This window comes from Sminthopsis crassicaudata, chromosome 2 (genome assembly GCF_048593235.1).
Source record: "Sminthopsis crassicaudata isolate SCR6 chromosome 2, ASM4859323v1, whole genome shotgun sequence".
NCBI classification, from domain to species: Eukaryota; Metazoa; Chordata; class Mammalia; order Dasyuromorphia; family Dasyuridae; genus Sminthopsis; species Sminthopsis crassicaudata.
In genome coordinates, this window is record NC_133618.1 from 638,082,497 (window position 1) to 638,100,366 (window position 17,870).

Consider the following 17,870-nt stretch of genomic DNA (forward strand, 5'->3'; position numbering starts at 1 on the left):
TTGGTGCAATTGCCAATGGAAATGCAAAGGGCTGACTCACTGCCTTAAACTACCTGCTTCTCCTAACTCAGGAAGCCAGAGTGATAGTTTCAGCCCACTAACAACCTTTGCTTTGCCAGCCTAGCAATATTTAATGTCTTTCTAGCATATTGCAGTAGTTTTTTTGAAATGGATCAAGAAAGAATAGCATCTATAGTCCAACTTTTATAAAAATGACCTGATATGCATTATGGATTCCTGGTATAAAAATCAATGTTCCTAATTATTGCTTTTGTTTGAAGGGATTAAAATCAATCTGAAGTACTATACCTCTTCCCATTCTTATTACCTACTAAATATTATATTAAACAGTAGCGCACACACACACACACACACACACACACACACACATACACACACACAAACACACACACACACCAAAAAACTAAAATACAAAGCTAATGCTAGTTTAAAGTGAGAAAAAAAGCATTTAAATTGAGTTGCCATCTGCTTCCCTCTAATGAATGCCCAGGTGGATCTAACAGTAAGATTAAAAACATCTCCATAATGCAGAACTAAACAGATGTCCTGGTCAGTAGACTCTCCCCCAATAAAATAGGCTATGGTAAGCCAAGCTACCTTATGATATTCTAGTCATTTTTTGCCAATGGGTTAATGACTACTTTCAACAGATGACAACATTTGATAATGTTCTGCAGGTAGCTGGAAGGTTGAGTTTGTTTTGTAAAACAAAACGTGAAAGTTCATCTACCATTATCGTTGCAAAAATGTTATTCTCATTTTCCATACTATTTCTCATTCAAAGATGACTTTCAAGAAAAAAGATGGATTTGCAACCTCAGAATCTGTGTTAGAAGGGGCCATGTAATTCAATCCATGCCCAAGCAATAACCCTCTGTCTGTAATGCACTGTCACTTTTGTTTGAAGAAACTTAGAGTAATAAACAGATTTTTTATAATATCAACATATGAAAAACATATATTTAGAAGAGAAAGTATGTGGAAGATGTAAATCTCCCTTAGAAGCTTTGCAGTAGGAAATGCATAAGAATCTTATAAAAGGATAGGTGGGAAGGTTGTTTCTTATTAGCTGGAGAGAGTGTCTGTATTGATGAAAAGACACTGAAGATATGATTCATTTGTCTTCTATTTCATTGACTGCTTCTTCATCCAAAGCAGCTATTTGAGGCAGATATGAATTCATTTATCTAACATGGTCAAGTGAATTTTAAAGCTATTGTTCAACATTGTGAAAAGTAAACAAAATAAAAATGCCATTCATTTGTCATTTTAAAAAAGCAGATTGTGAGTTTCAAAATAATTTTTAGATTGTCCTGAATTTACAATTAGAGATCAGAGAAAAGTACATGTTAAATATAAGTGTATACATTACATATAGACACATGTATGTGTATATGTTTCTTTAACCATAAAAATGTGGTATCAGACATGTAAAGCATTTATTAAGCACTTACTATTTGCAAAAGTTTTGGCTTCTTTGTCCCTTCCTGACTACTACATATTCTCTTTCATCACTGGGATATAAATTCTTTGTGTTCATGGACTGTCTTTCTTGCTTATATTTGGATCCTCAACCTTTAGAACAATCAATCTTCTTGACATAAATGTATAATAAGTGTTTTACCTACATACCTATTTTGGAAAACAAACAAACAAACAAGGACTTACTATTTACATGCATTGACACACTGAAATATAAAATATTAAATATTACGCTCTCTTTTTTCTCTTGTTTGATTTATTATAGTGCCCTGACCCATCCTGCAAGCAAGATTTATTGGCTTATCTGGAACAGATAAAATTCTATTCTCACCAGCTCAAAATATGCAGTCAAGTGAAAGCTGAAATCCAGAATTTGGGAGGAGAGCTAATCATGTCTGCTGTAAGTGTAAACTACTATTTTATGTTGAAACTTTTATGGCTTAACATTATCCAAGGCTCCAAACCATTTGTCTTTCCTGTTGCTCACATGATTATCTTCAATATTATCATCACCATCACCATCACCATCATCATTACCATCAATAATACATATCTCTTAAGCACCTACTATGTGCCAGGAACTATGATAAAACCCTGGGTAGATACAAAAAGGCAAAAAGATTATCCCTGTTCTGAAGGCACCCCCAATATAATGGCAGAAACATATTATACAATTACTATATATATATGCACATATATATATATATATATATATATATATATATATATATATATATATATACACATACATACTTAAAAATAATTAACAGAAATTGAAATTGAAAGGGTTAGGAGAGGTTTTCTATAAAAACATGTAATTTTAATTAGAAATTAGAGGAAATCTGTAGACTGAGTTGAGGACATTGAGCTTTGCTGTTATGGGGGATAACCAGAAAAAAATGTCCTGAGTCAAGAAAGGTGAAGTGTTTTATTTGTGGAACTAGGAAGCCTGTGTCACTAAATAAAACTGTATGTAGTAAAGTGTAAGATGTAAGAAGATTGGAAAGTTAAGAGTTAGACTGTGAAGAGTTTTAAATAATAGAGGATTTTGTATTTGGTCCTGGAAGTGATAAGAATAACAGGAGTTTATTGAGTGAGGTGGCAGGAAGAAGGGAAACTTAATTGTACCTGAACTTTAGGAAAATCATTTTGGTGGCTCAATAGAAAATGTATTGTAGTGGAGAAAAACTTGAGGCAGACTGTCATTGGCTAGAATAGATAGGATTAATATTTCTTCATTGAAATCTTATAATATCTTATTAAAAAGTTTCAAAAGAAACTGAAATTCCATATTTCTTGTAAAAAAAAAGTATGAGTAGGTATAACTTTATTTTGCACCAAAATTGGTTGTCTTTTAGAATCTTAATCATGCAACAGATGTATGGCAATGCAACAAATTCAACATTAAATTATATGACTAATTTCTGATTTGGAGAAAATGCTGATAGAATTTTCATATTATTCATTTCTAAATTATTTAAAATTCTAATTGTTAAAATATACCTGTACTCCTATTTTCATGTTTCTAATAAGAAAGTTTAGGCTCTAGAATATTCTTTCCACATTTGCTTTTAGCCATGGCTCCTATTCTTCCTATCAGTTACAAATGAGTTGATTCAGGTATGTTCATAAAGCAGCATATCATTTTTAATAGTTTTTATTTACCAGATATATGCATGGGTAATTTTACAACATTGACAATTGCCAAACCTTTTGTTTTAATTTTCCCCCTTCTTCTCCCCCCCAAGATGGTAGGTTGACCAATACATGTTAAATATAGCATGTCATTTTTTAAGCAATACTTAGTTTTCAAAGAATTACTTTTCAATGAAAATGGAGTTTACAAGCTATTTTCAGGAGTAAGAAGTTCCTAAAATTTCCTTAATATTTTTCTTTCATTATAAATATGAGAGAAAGAAGAGACACAGAGACAGACAGAGCTCGAGAAGAAAAGAGAAAGAGGTCTCCATCATTATATACCTTTCAGTTCTTTGCAGTGGTGTCTCATAGAAGGACTTGACTTTTTTGTTGTTGTTTGTTTTTAATTGATTTCTATTTGTTGAAAATGGGAAGTCTCTTAATCCTTATTTGCTTCAATCTTCCAGTCTGTAAAATGAGCTGCAGAAGGAAATGGCAGTGTCTTCATGACCCCTTTTGGGATTTTCTTGGCAAAAGTAATTTGCCTTTTCGTTCTCCAGAATCACACAGCTAGTAAGTGTCTGAGGTTGGGTTTGAACTCATAAAGATGTCTTCCCGACTCCAGAACCAGCACTGCAGCCACTATGCCATCTAGCTACCCTAAGTCTTTTCCTGATGCTAACATATCCTCCCATCCCTTTCTGTTTCATCATCTCTCTTAACTTGTAAGATGATTGTTAGTAAGAGAAAAGAGAAAAATAATATAAGAATATGATAAGATTAAAAAAATAAAGAATATAATGGAATAGACAATAACCTATTTATTTACTTTTATTATTTAGTTTTAGTCCCCAAATTTGGTATCAGAGAACAAGGGTTCAAAGATTACTTGGCAGCAAATAGATTATCCCTATCTATATTATTAGTCCAGCCCCACTAATCCTGGTTACCAATGAGTGCAATATTTGAAACTTTGGTGTGTGGGGGATAGGGGAAGGAATGCATGCCAAAAATAATGAGTTAGGGAAGTAAAAAGCATTTTTTATTATAACCTATCCATACAAATGCCAAAAGGATACTCTTTCAATTATTTAAAATGGACCTTACCTATTATAATAAAAATTACCCTTTCCCCAGCAGTTTTATTATGATATTCAAAAGTGATTAATCACTTAATTGCCATATTTTGTGCATTTTACTTAGTGTCTTTGATTGTATATTTGCACAAGGAAGCAGGTGTGCCAAAGCCACAATTTGTTAAATTGGATAAATAAATATGGCTGATCTGTTGAGAGGGGGGGGAAAGTCAGCAAAATTGAAAATCCACCAAGCAGCTGTAATCCTGCTTAAAACTCAGCAGAAAATCATGGATGGACTCAGGTACTTAGAAAATTGGCTAAATACAGACTCATGTAGCAGGTTAATGCACTTATCCATTTCAAGGTAATACAGGATTGAGAGAATCAACTTCTAAAGCATTCCATAATCATTTGGAGGAGTCATTTGTAAAATGTCAGGCCTACAATAGCACACACACACTTTTAAACTTAACTACAGTAACAATAGCTTACAATTACATAAACACTGTAAGTTTTGTAATGTACTTTACACATACTGCCATATTTTAACCTTGCCTTGCAGTAGGTGGTATTTTCCCCTTCATTTTATAGTTGAAAAAAGGTATGGAAGAGAGAAGTTACATGGCTGGTTCAAAGTCACACACATAATAAGGATCTCAAGTCATATTTGAAGTTAAGCATCCCTGACTCCATGTCTTGTATTCTAACCACCATGTCCACTTCCCTTCCCCAAAACACCAGTGTTAGCAGATTGAATGTTACCCTATCCTATGTAATATCAGTTATGGAACTTCTGGGAAAGAAATGCAGAATGATTCTTTGTGTTTGTATGTTTGTATGCAATGTGTATGTAGGTCAGTATTTATGATCAGATTATAATACAGTGGTTGCCAACGAAATGTCTAGTAAAGAATGTCAATTTTTGAGCTGATCTTTCATATTCTCTGATATTTATGTAATGCAAGAGTTATTCAATAATGTTTATTGTTTGTTTTAATTACGTTTTTCTTATTTGATGATTTCTTTTAATGAATTAAAATCATAACAGAATCCTTAAAAGATGTAATGAGAAATGTTCAACCAAGTTGAACAGATGACAAAGTTGAATCAATAACCATCTGGCTACTGACATCAATGACTCTAAAAACAGAATTGTGCCAAGATCATCACAACTGTCATATTGTTGTGTCAAGTGGAATGTACAAACCAGTCTGAATCAGTGAAAGATGTCATATAGGTGATGAGGACCTCTGAATGTTTGAAATTACCTAGCTCTGATTACACAAATTCCCAAACACCAGAGAGCATCTAAAATGAGCTGTATCATGGTTCAATAGAGTAAGCATTAATTTTTACATTGGAAGCCTCCCAAAATATGTTTTTTGAGTAATTTCACTCATGCTTGACTCTTCATGACTTTTTTGGGGGGTTGTTGCAAAAGATACTGGGGTGGTTTGCTACATCTTTCTCCAGTTCATTTTACAGATGAGGAAACTGAGGCAAACAGAGTTAAAGAGACTTTCCCAGAGTCACACAGCTAGTAAGTGTCAAGTGTCTGAGCTCAGATTTGAACTTAGGTCCTTGTGACTGCATCACTGCATACACTGCATCACCAAGTACCCCTGATTCTCTGATTCATGATCCCTACAATCATCCAGTCTTTCTCCTTTCTATGTACTCTTCATGTCATCACAACTGCCAAAATTTCCATTCTAGGTTTTCCTCTAGGTACTCTCTACTACTGCCTTATGGGACTTACTCCATAGATTTCCCTTTTCATTGTTCCTCACTCTTAGAATAAGCCAATTATTGTAGATATTGGAGAGGACACTGCCTTATGATGGGGCCTCTGTCCCAACACCAACACGTATCCAACTTTCTTTACATTTTCCCCCATATTTGTCTTGAAATCTCCTCTCTGCACTTTCCCACTTTTCCAGGTATCAGTTTCCCCCAAAGGTTCTAACTCTCCCCCTCATAAGTAGGTGTTTCAAATACCAATCCCCCATGCATCATCCAGTGCAAGATGCTCTTCTCCCTTTACTGACTATCTCTTTTCATCTATAGGAGCATTCATCTGTGGAAGTTGTTTGCAATTGCAAAATAAGATCTACTTCCCTTACCCCACCTTTCCATCTTCCCCTCTTCCTCCTTACTTATTTCCCTGTGGGATCTTCTCCTTTTGACATCACAGAAATCACCTTCCTTTTAATTATAACTTTTGATTTGACCCTGGTGTATCTCACATGCCTCACTAACCCCTAATGCTAGAAAAACTGAGGCAAGATAGAGATTAGAGAGTTTTTAATATTTTATTAATTGGAGAGTATAATTGACTGGATAGGACTCTCGTCTCAAAGTATCCAGTGATGATTGGGAAAATCCTAAGCCTTTTTATACTTTTTTTGAACAAAGAAAGAAAAAAGATCGGGAAGGGTTTTACAGAACTATTTGGTTCTGTCAGGATGGGGGAGAGGCTATAAATTCTTACTAAAAGCCAGAGTCAGGATGTTTGAATAAACAGAAGTAAAGATGTCAATGAGGTATCCTGGATAGTCTTTCTTTTGGAATATTTTAGAGGGGACAGTGTCATAAATTCTTGAGGGCAGAAGGATTAGGAGCCAGGAAGTCTGATCTTCCCCTCCTCTTGAGCCTCACATTGAGAATTTATAACCTTAGAACAAACGGTCCTCAGTCTTAATGAACCAGAGAAGGAGGGGCAGTTACAACTAAGGGGATTGAGGAAGAACAGTTAAGGAAACCGAGTCAGAACAATTTAGGGAAACTCAGTCAGGACAATAAGGGAAACTAATGCAGGGAAACTGAAGTAGAACAGTTCAAGGCATAACAGTATGCTCCCCTTTTATATGGACTCTCCCATGTTATAAACTACAAATAAGTATTTAGTTGCCTACTCCAGCTATTCCAAGTTTTGTACATGATACCCGTGGCCCAATTCTTCACTGTTACTTCTACCAAACTTTTGGCGTCACTCTTGTCTCCTTGTGGACTTTTAGAAATTTACTGCTCTCTTATCACTGTTGATGCTGCTGTTCCTGTTTGCTATATTCATTCATTCATTCATTTATATATTTTTATTGCTCAATAATATTTTATTTTTCTTACTATATACATATATATAGTATATATAAAGATACTATATATAAAAATAACTTCCAGTATTCATTTTTGTAAGACTTTGTACCCCCCAAGACAGCAATCTGATATAAGTTAAATATCTATAATCTTTTAAACATATATTCATATTTATCATTGCTACATTTATTTATTCCTCCTGAATTTTTGTAGTTTAGGTGTTGTGAGTCAAGTAATCTCTTGAATTTTAGGGTTTTTTAATGAAATATTTCACTCTTCTTTACTATATACCATCTGCATTCCCAAATTTTTTTTGCTAGTGAGCACAGTATAGTCTTGAATTACTTGAAAACCTTTTCCTCTTATCTTCTGATGGAGACAGTTGGTTTGTGCAGTAGATAGAAAATGAGGAAGACATGAATTCAAATCCTGCCCCAGACAATTATTATATGGAAAATCACTTAACCTTTGTTGAGCTGCATTTCACTTGAACCAACCTCCCAGACTGTTGTGGACTTCAAATGATGTGATAGCTGTAAAGTCCTTAGCATGGTACCTAGTATACCATAATAACTATTATCATTATTACTTAAAACTTGTTATTTCTGAATTGGATTATTTCTGAATTTAATTGTATCTTACATTTTGCAGCCTTGGATTTTTATTCAATTTTTAATGGGATATATGTGAAATCTTTCAACTAGAATTTCATTTTTCATGTTCCTAAGTTCTAGGCTTTTATTTTCTTCATTATGTTTTTAAGTTCTTTTGTCTTATAATGTTCTTCAGGATAATCTATGATTCTTAAATTGTTTCTAGAAATTATTTTTTTAAAAATAATAGCTTTTTAAAATATATGCAAAGATAATTTTCAATATTTGCCCTTGCAAAACCTTATGTTTTAATTTTTTCTCTTTCCCTTACCAGCAAGTAATCCTTTATATGTTAAACATGTGCAATTATTCTCTACATATTTCCACATTTATTATGCTGCACAAGAAAATTCAGATCAAAAAGGAAAAAAGTGAGAGAAAATAAAAAGCAAATAGACAACAAAAAAAAATGGTAAAAATACTATCTTGTGATACACACTCAGTCTCTCTGATGCAGATGGCTCTCTCTAACACGAGTCTACTGGAATTGGCTTGAATCATCTCTTTGTTGAAAAGAGTCAAGTCCATCAGGGTTGATCATTACATAATCTTATTGTTGCCATATACAATGTTCTACTGGTTCTGCTCACTTCACTTACCATCAGTTCCTGTAAGTCTCTCCAGGCCTTTCTGAAATCATCCTAATGAAAAGTTTCATATAGAACAATGATATTCTATAACATTCATGTTCCATAACTTATTCAGCCATTCTCCAACTGATGAGCATCCATTCAGTTTCCAAGTCCTACTACAAAAGAGCTGCCACAAACATTTTTGCACTTGTGAGTCCTTTTTCCTCTTTTATGATCTCTTTGGGATACAGATCCCAGTAGAGACACTCTTGGATTAGATCCATTTACAATTCCACTGTTATGCCACAGTCTCCTTGAGCTGTTCTACCTCAGTTTCCCTGCACTAGTTTCCCTCATTGTCCAGACTGAGTTTCCCTGAATTGTTCTATCTCAGTTTCCTTAACTGTTCCCTAAGTCTCCTAAGTCATAAACCCCCCCTGGTTCATTAAGACTGAGGACCATTTGCTCTAAAGTTATAAATTGTCAATGGGAGATGAGGAGCAGATCAGACTTCCTGATTCCTAGCTCCTTCTGCCCCCAAGAATTTATGACACTGCCCCTCTAAGATATTCCAAAAGATAAGACTATCTCGGATACTTCACTGACATCTTTACTTCTGTTATTCAAACATCCTGACTCTGGCTTTTAGTAAAAGTTTACAACTTCCCCCCCTCCCCCCCATCCTGATTTTCCCCGCTCTTTTTCCTTTTTTCCTTTCCTTTGTCTGAAGAGCTATAAAAGTGTTTAACATTCCCCCATTCATTACTGGATACTTTGAGAAGAGAGTCCTGTCCAGTCAATTAAACTCTCCAATTAATAAAATATTAAAAAACTCTCTAATCTCTATCTTGCCTCAGTTTCTCTGGCATTACACCACCAGCAATGTATTAGTGTCTCAATTTTCTCACATCCCCTCCAACATTTATCATCTTTTCCTGTCATCTTACCCAATCTGAAAGGTCTATAATAGTACCTCAGAGTTGTCTTAATTTTCATTTCTCTGATCAAGTGACCATGTTTTCTTTTTTTTTTTTTTTTTTTTTTTTTTTTTTTTATTATATATATATATTTTTTATAATATTATCCCTTGTATTCATTTTTCCAAATTACCCCCCCTCCCTTATTCCCTCCCCCCGACGACAGGCAATACCATACATTTTACATGTTTTACAATATAGTCTAAGTACAATACATGTGTGTGAATATCATTTTCTTGTTGCACAATAAACATTAGAATCCGAAGGTACATGCAACCTGGGCAGACAGATATTAGTGCTAACAATTTACATTCCCCTCCCAGTGTTTCTTCTCTGGGTGTATCTACCTCTGTCCATCATTGATCAACTGGAAGTGAGTTGGATCTTCTTTATGTTGAAGATTTCCACTTCCATCAGAATACATCCTCATACAGTATCGTTGTTGAAGTATACAGTGATCTTCTGGTTCTGCTCATTTCACTCAGCATCAGTTGATTTAAGTCTCTCCAACCCTCTCTGTATTCCTCCTGCTGGTCATTTCTTACTGAGCAATAATATTCCATAACTTTCATATACCACAATTTACCCAACCATTCTCCAACTGATGGACATCCATTCATCTTCCAGTTTCTAGCTACAACAAAAAGAGCTGCCACAAACATTTTGGCACATATATGTCTCTTTCCGCTCTTTAGTATTTCTTTGGGATATAATCCCAGTAGTAGCACTGCTGGGTCAAAGGGTATGCACAGTTTGATAACTTTTTGGGCATGATTCCAGATTGCTCTCCAGAATGGCTGGATTCTTTCACAACTCCACCAGCAATGTATTAGTGTCCCAATTTCCCCACATCCCCTCCAACATTTGTCATTATTTGTTCCTGTCATCTTAGCCAATCTGACCGGTGTGTAGTGGTATCTCAGAGTGGTCTTAATTTGCATTTCTCTGATCAGTAGTGATTTGGAACACTCTTTCATGTGAGTGGATATAGTTTCAATTTCTTCCTCTGAGAATTGTCTGTTCATATCCTTTGACCATTTATCAATTGGAGAATGGTTTGGTTTCTTATAAATTATGGTCAGTTCTCTATATATTTTGGAAATGAGACCTTTGTCAGAACCTTTGTTTTTAAAAATATTTTCCCAATTTGTTACTTCCCTTCTAATCTTGTTTGCATTAGTATTATTTGTACAGAAACTTTTTAGTTTGATGTAATCAAAATCTTCTATTTTGTGATCAATAATGATCTCTAGTTCTCCTCTGGTCATAAATTCCTTCCTCCTCCACAAGTCTGAGAGGTAGATTATCCTCTGTTCCTCTAATCTATTTATTATCTCCCTCTTTATGCCTAAATCGTGGACCCATTTTGATCTTATCTTGGTATATGGTGTTAAGTGTGGATCCATATCTAATTTCTGCCATACTAATTTCCAGTTTTCCCAACAGTTTTTTCCGAATAATGAATTTTTATCCCTAATGTTGGAATCTTTGGGTTTGTCAAAGATTAGATTGCTATAGATGTACCCTTTTTTGTCCTTTGTATCTAATCTGTTCCACTGATCTACCGGTCTATTTCTTAGCCAATACCAAATGGTTTTGGTGACTGCTGCTATATAATATAGCTTTAGATCAGGTACACTTAGACCACCTTCCTCTGAGTTTTTTTTCATTAGTTCCCTTGCAATTCTTGACCTTTTATTCTTCCATATGAATTTTGTTGTTATTTTTTCTAGGTCATTAAAATAGTTTCTTGGGAGTCTGATTGGTATAGCACTAAATAAATAGATTAGTTTGGGGAGTATTGTCATCTTTATTATATTCGCTCGGCCTATCCAAGAGCACTGAATGTCTTTCCAATTATTTAAATCTGATTTTATTTTTGTGGCAAGTGTTTTGTAATTTTTCTCATATAATTCCTGACTTTTCTTTGGTAGATGGATTCCCAAATATTTTATACTATCAACATTTGTTTGGAATGGAATTTCTCTTTGTATCTCTTGCTGTTGCATTTTGTTAGTGATATATAAAAATGCCGATGATTTATGTGGATTTATTTTGTATCCTGCCACTTTGCTGAAATTTTGAATTATTTCTAGTAGCTTTTTAGCAGAGTCTTTGGGGTTCTCTAAGTATACCATCATGTCATCTGCAAAAAGTGATAGTTTAATTTCCTCATTTCCTACTCTAATTCCTTGAATCTCTTTCTCGGCTCTTATTGCCGAGGCTAGCGTTTCTAGTACTATATTGAATAGTAATGGTGATAGTGGGCAACCTTGTTTCACTCCTGATCTTACTGGGAAAGGTTGCAGTTTATTTCTATTGCATATTATGCTTACTGACGGTCTTAAATATATACTCCTGATTATTCTAAGGAATAATCCATTTATTCCTATACTCTCAAGAGTTTTTAGTAGGAATGGATGTTGGATTTTGTCAAATGCTTTTTCTGCATCTATTGAGATGATCATATGGTTCTTATTAATTTGATTATTAATATGGTCAATTATATTAATAGTTTTCCTAATATTAAACCAGCCCTGCATTCCTGGAATAAATCCTACTTGATCATAGTGTATTATCTTGGAGATGATTTTCTGAAGTCTTTTTGCTAATATCTTATTTAAGATTTTAGCATCAATATTCATTAAGGAGATTGGTCTATAATTTTCTTTCTCAGTTTTCGATCTACCAGGTTTAGGTATCAGTACCATGTCTGTGTCATAAAAGGAATTTGGTAGGACTCCTTCATCCCCTATTTTTTCAAATAATTTATATAACATTGGGGCTAATTGTTCTTTAAATGTTTGGTAGAATTCACATGTGAATCCATCTGGCCCTGGGGATTTTTTCCTGGGGAGTTGATTAATAGCTTGTTCTATTTCTTTTTCTGAAATGGGACTATTTAAGCAATTTATCTCCTCCTCTGTTAATCTAGGGAGCCTATATTTTTGGAGGAAGTCATCCATTTCACTTAAGTTATCAAATTTATTGGCATAAAGTTGGGCAAAGTAACTCCTTATTATTTCTCTAATTTCCTCTTCATTGGTGGAAAGATCCCCCTTTTCATTTGTAAGACTATCAATTTGATTTTCCTCTTTCTTTTTTTTGATCAAATTTACCAAAGGTTTATCTATTTTATTGGCTTTTTCATAAAACCAACTCTTGGTTTTATTTATTAATTCAATAGTTTTTTTACTTTCAATTTTATTGATTTCTCCTTTTAATTTTTGTATTTCGAGTTTAATTTTTGGTTGGGGGTTTATAATTTGGTCTTTTTCTAGCCTTTTAAGTTGTAAGCCCAATTCGTTAATCTTCTCTTTCTCAATTTTCTTCAAATAAGCCTCTAAAGATATAAAATTTCCCCTTATTACCGCTTTAGCTGCATCCCAAAGATTTTGATATGATGTCTCATCATTATCATTATCTTGGGTGAAATTGTTAATTGTTTCTATAATTTGCTCTTTCACCCAGTCATTCTTTAAGATGAGATTATTCAGTTTCCAATTACTTTTTGGTCTATTTACCCCTAACTTTTTACTGAATGTAGCTTTTATTGCATTGTGATCTGAGAAGAAGGCATTTATTATTTCTGCCTTCCTACATTTAATTTTGAGATCTTTATGTCCTAGTATATGGTCAATTTTTGTATAGGATCCATGAACTGCTGAGAAGTAAGTATATTCCTTCCTATTGCCATTCAGTTTTCTCCAAAGGTCTATCATACCTAGTTTTTCTAATGTTCTATTTACTTTTTTAATTTCTTTCTTGTTTGTTTTGTGGTTTGATTTGTCTAAATCTGAGAGTGCAAGGTTGAGATCTCCCACTATTATAGTTTTACTGTCTATTTCTTCTTGCAGTTCTCTTAACTTTTCCTTTAGAAAGTTAGATGCTATACCACTTGGTGCATATATGTTTAGTATTGATATGGCTTCATTATTTATGCTACCTTTCAGCAGGATATAGTTTCCTTCCTTATCTTTTTTAACGAGATCTACTTCTGCTTTTGCTTGATCTGAGATAAGGATAGCTACCCCTGCTTTTTTGGCTTTACCTGAAGCATAATAGGCTCTGTTCCAACCTTTTACCTTTACTCTGTATGTATCTCCCTGCTTTAAGTGTGTTTCCTGTAGGCAACATATTGTAGGGTTCTGCTTTTTGATCCAATCTACTATCCGTCTCCGTTTGATGGGATCGTTCATCCCATTTACATTTACAGTTAAAATTACTAATTCTGTATTTCCTGCCATCGTATTATCCCCAGATTATGCTTTTTTCCCTTGACCCCCCTGATCCCCCTCCCCGATATTTAATTTACAGACCCCCCTTGTGACGCGCAACCCTCCCTCTTTTTTTTTTTTTTTTTTTTTTTTTTTAGGATCCCTCCCCCCTCCCTCCAAGTCCCTTCACTTATTCCCCTTTTCCTTTTCCCTTTTCCTCTCCCCCCTTTTAATGAGGTGAGAGAAAATTCTCTGAAAAACAAATATGTTAATTATTTACTCTTTGAGCCTCTTCTGATGAGAGTAAGATTCACACAATGATTCTCCCCCTCACTAAGTTCCCTCAGATATGGTGTATTTTCTATGTCTCTTCCTGGGATGTAGTTTCCCTCTTTTTATCACTTCTTCCCCTTTTTCTGAACCGACCTCCTTCCCTTTACTACACCCCCCTTTTTTTCTTTTATATCAGTAAAATCAAATTATCCTTGAGTATTTTTTATATACCCACAACAGAGTTACAGTTCTCAAGGGTTCTGTGTACCTTTTTCTGTTTCTCTTCAGTCTTGTGGATGTAGATCAAATTTTTTGTTTAAGTCTGGTTTTTTTCTTAGAAACATATAGAATTCCTCTGTTTCATTGAATGACCATCTTCTTCCGTGGAAAAAGATGCTAAGCTTAGCTGGGTAGTTCATTCTTGGTTGCAGTCCTTGATCTTTTGCCTTACGGAATATCAGGTTCCAGGCCCTTCTATCTTTTAATGTGGAGGCAGCCAGATCTTGGGTGACCCTTATTGTGGCACCTTGGTATTTAAATTGTTTTTTTCTAGCTGCTTGCAGGATTTTCTCCTTTGTGTGGTAATTCTGCAGCTTAGCCACAATATTCCGTGGTGTTCTTTTTTTAGGGTCTATTTCAGAAGGAGTTCGATGAATTCTTTCCACATCTACTTTCCCTTCTGTTTCTATTATCTCTGGACAGTTCTCTTTGATAATTTCCTGTAAAATAGAATCTAGGCTCTTTTTTTGGTCATAGTTTTCTGGAAGTCCAATAATCCGCAGATTATCTCTCCTAGATCTATTTTCCAGGTCTATAGATTTTCCCAGTAAGTATTTGACGTTGTTCTCCAGCTTCTCATTTTTTTTGTTTTGTTTGACTGATTCTTGGGTTCTCTGTGAATCATTCATTTCTATTTGTTCCATCCTGACTTTTAAGGAGTTATTTTCTTCTTTCACAGTTTTTAGTTCTTTTTGTAAATGCCCAATTTCGTTTTTAAATGAATTGTTTTGCTCTATTGAATTTTTTTCCATTTCCCTAATTTTTTTTTTTGAGAATTATTTTCTTTTTCCAATTCAGAAATTCTATTTTCTTGAGACTTTTTTATCTTTTCCAATTCAGAAATCCTACTTTCCTGTGTTTTTTTTAACCTTTTCTAATTCACTAATTTTGTTTCCCTGCATCTCCTGTGAATTCTTTATTTTTTCCAACTCCAATTTCAGGACATTGTTATTCTCTATCATAACTTCCCTTTCCTTGCCCCATTTTTATTCGATCTCCTTCAATTTCTTAAGAGCTTCTTCTAGGAGAGAGTTATGTGATGGGGGGCAGGAATCGTTCCCCTTTAGGTTGTTATCTTCTGAATCTTTGCTGTTAACTTCCTCGGGGTTGGATACCCGCTCTTTCTCTGTATAGAGGGAATCTATAGTTTTTCTAGCTTTTTTGCTCATACTTAAAAAATGTTTTGGGGTCTGTCCCTGGGGTAGGAAATTATTTACTTCTTTACCAGCTTCCTCCCAGACCGGATGGATGCAGCGGCCCCTGCGCCCGTGCTAAGAGAGAGCTCTGGGAGAGAGTTCCCCACCCCCTCCCTGGAAGCGCCTCAGAGGTGATTAGCACTGCTGTGCTTTGAGGGCGTAGAATAGTGAAGACAGCAAGAAGCTCAGCCTATGTGTCCGGGTGGGGAGTGGGTGTCTGCAGCAGGTGACTTGAGAAGCCCCTGTGCTCAAACTGGAAGTGTCTGCCAGAAACCGCGGTCCCTAGTTCAAAGGTTCCGCTTCTCTGGGACTTCCTGGAGCTGAGTTCCACTCCCTCCAGCTAAGCTAGGCAGTGTGTGTTGCCTTGGGCCGTATCCACCCACTTGTCAGTCTCTTAACTATTCTCAGGAGGGAGCTGAGGCCACACCCCCTGGTGCCGATTCTCTGCCGAGTCACCCCCAGGGTCCGGGGAAAATTTAATCTGAGTTTTAAAATATTTTGGCTTTCTCTTCTGAACTGCTAAATAATTAGCAGAGAAGAGCTAACAGCCTGTGCCAGATTCCTTTACCTCAGTGGCTTCTCTGATCCCAGAGCCCCTCCCAGCGCAATGGGCGCAGTGTGCCCCTACCCCACCGTCTGTGCTGGTCTTTCTTATACCTCCCCTGAGAACTGACCTTTCCTGTTGAAACTCCAGATTCTCTTCAGCTGGTAAGTCGTGCTTCCAGTCCTTGTGGTATCTATCAGTCCTGAGCTAATTTTGAGACTTAATTTATCTAATTGGTTGTGAGGGAGTGAGGACGTTCACTGAGTCGTGTGTTTCTTCTCCGCCATCTTGGCTCCGCCCCCACCATGTTTTCTTTTAATAGAATTTTAAAAATTCTTTCCTTCTAAATTTCTTTCATTTCTGTGTACTTACATTCTCAATCTATTGCTCTCTCTTTTGTGTCTTTGGTAAGGTTTGTTGATGCAGATGGACATTTTTTCTATTCAGTCCATTATTTTTATTGTTCAGGATAAAAATTCTTCTCTCGTAGTTCTTATTTATTTTTTAAACCACTCAAAAATCATGTCATATATCCATGTTGTCCTTATCTTTCAGTAGCTCCTCTGTTTCATTAATGTTGCATTTTTTCCTTTCATTTTGGAGTATTTATTTATAGAAGATTATACTTATTTACTTGATCTGGAGGTCATATTTTCTTCTACTGTTAATATCGCTTTCTTATTGCTTTTCTGTTTATCTTTTAGGCATTTGACTTTTCTTCCTTGACACTTTCAGTCTTTTCCTCCTCTTATTTCCCTCATCATTCACTTCCCAACTCCCTTCCCTCTCATTATGTTTTCCTTTGGAACTGGATCTCACATTATTTTAGCCTCCACCCACACTAAGTAATTCATGATTCACCAGCACAGGCCAGTACCCAAAATGTCTTTTGAGTAGTCAAAACTGGTGCAAAATAAGAGTTTTGTTGTTTCCCTCAGATTTGGTTGAGTGCTGGACAGTTCCTTTAACATGTGTCCAGTCAGGACAACTCATCCCACTCCCTCTATTTCCTAGATTTCTGACCCAGCACCAGTTGTTCAGAGCTTAGTCTTTTTTGGTGGTGTTGTTCTTAAACTGATATCATCTGCTGAGAGTTTTGTGTTCTCAGAGCATGCGCATAGCCTGAAGCAAAGTCTTCACAGCTTTAGTAAATGGAAGGACTGAATGGAGATAAAGGGTTTTTTTGTTTTGTTTTGTTTTTTATGCTTCTTTGGGTCAAGTCCTTCAGTTTACTTGTGCAACCTTGCTGCTGATAGTATGGGAGGTCTAGAAGGGATTATTGAGTGAGCTCTGAGTTAATGAGGATCAGTTTCTCTATTTTAAAATTTCTTTTGGATTCTGAATGTCCTAGAACATGGAGATATTTGGTTAATTTTTTTTTTTTTTTCTTTGCTGCATGATTTTTATTTTGGAGAGATCTGCGAGGTCATGGGAACTGGAGAAAGGGTTATATCTAATAATGCCATTTTGTTGTTCTGATGACTAGAACTATTGGGATAATTAAAAATGAAAATTTTATCTATCTCTAAGTATATCTGTATGTATCTTTGAAGAGAGTATAAGTTTGTTCCAGAATTGGACAAGAATAGAGCAGCAGTAAAGATTTCTTTTGGGAAATTGCAGAAGTCTTTCCTTAAAACAAAGGCACATCTTTTATCTTTTAGTATCCTTAAAGTTACTCTGTGTATCTGTGAGTCATAACACAGTTTATTCTCTTAAGAAATGAATGTAAGAATTAACCAAAGGGCATTAGGAGAGGTGCTTGTTCGGTATGAGCAGACAGCAATGCATTATAAATGACAAATTATCCAGATGTGGAGTAATGGAAGTCAGCAGGGAAATG

General features: G+C 35.2%; 1 protein-coding gene across 3 annotated transcripts in view; it reads left to right on the forward strand.

Moving 5' to 3' along the window:
* CTNNA3 (catenin alpha 3) overlaps positions 1-17,870 on the forward strand; it is a 2,038,107-nt gene that overhangs the window by 1,969,046 nt on the left and 51,191 nt on the right. For all 3 annotated transcript variants that reach the window (XM_074296610.1, XM_074296611.1, XM_074296612.1), the window contains one exon: positions 1,769-1,903. In XM_074296610.1, the coding sequence (XP_074152711.1) occupies positions 1,769-1,903 (135 nt within the window). The remainder of the gene's footprint in view (positions 1-1,768; positions 1,904-17,870) is intronic.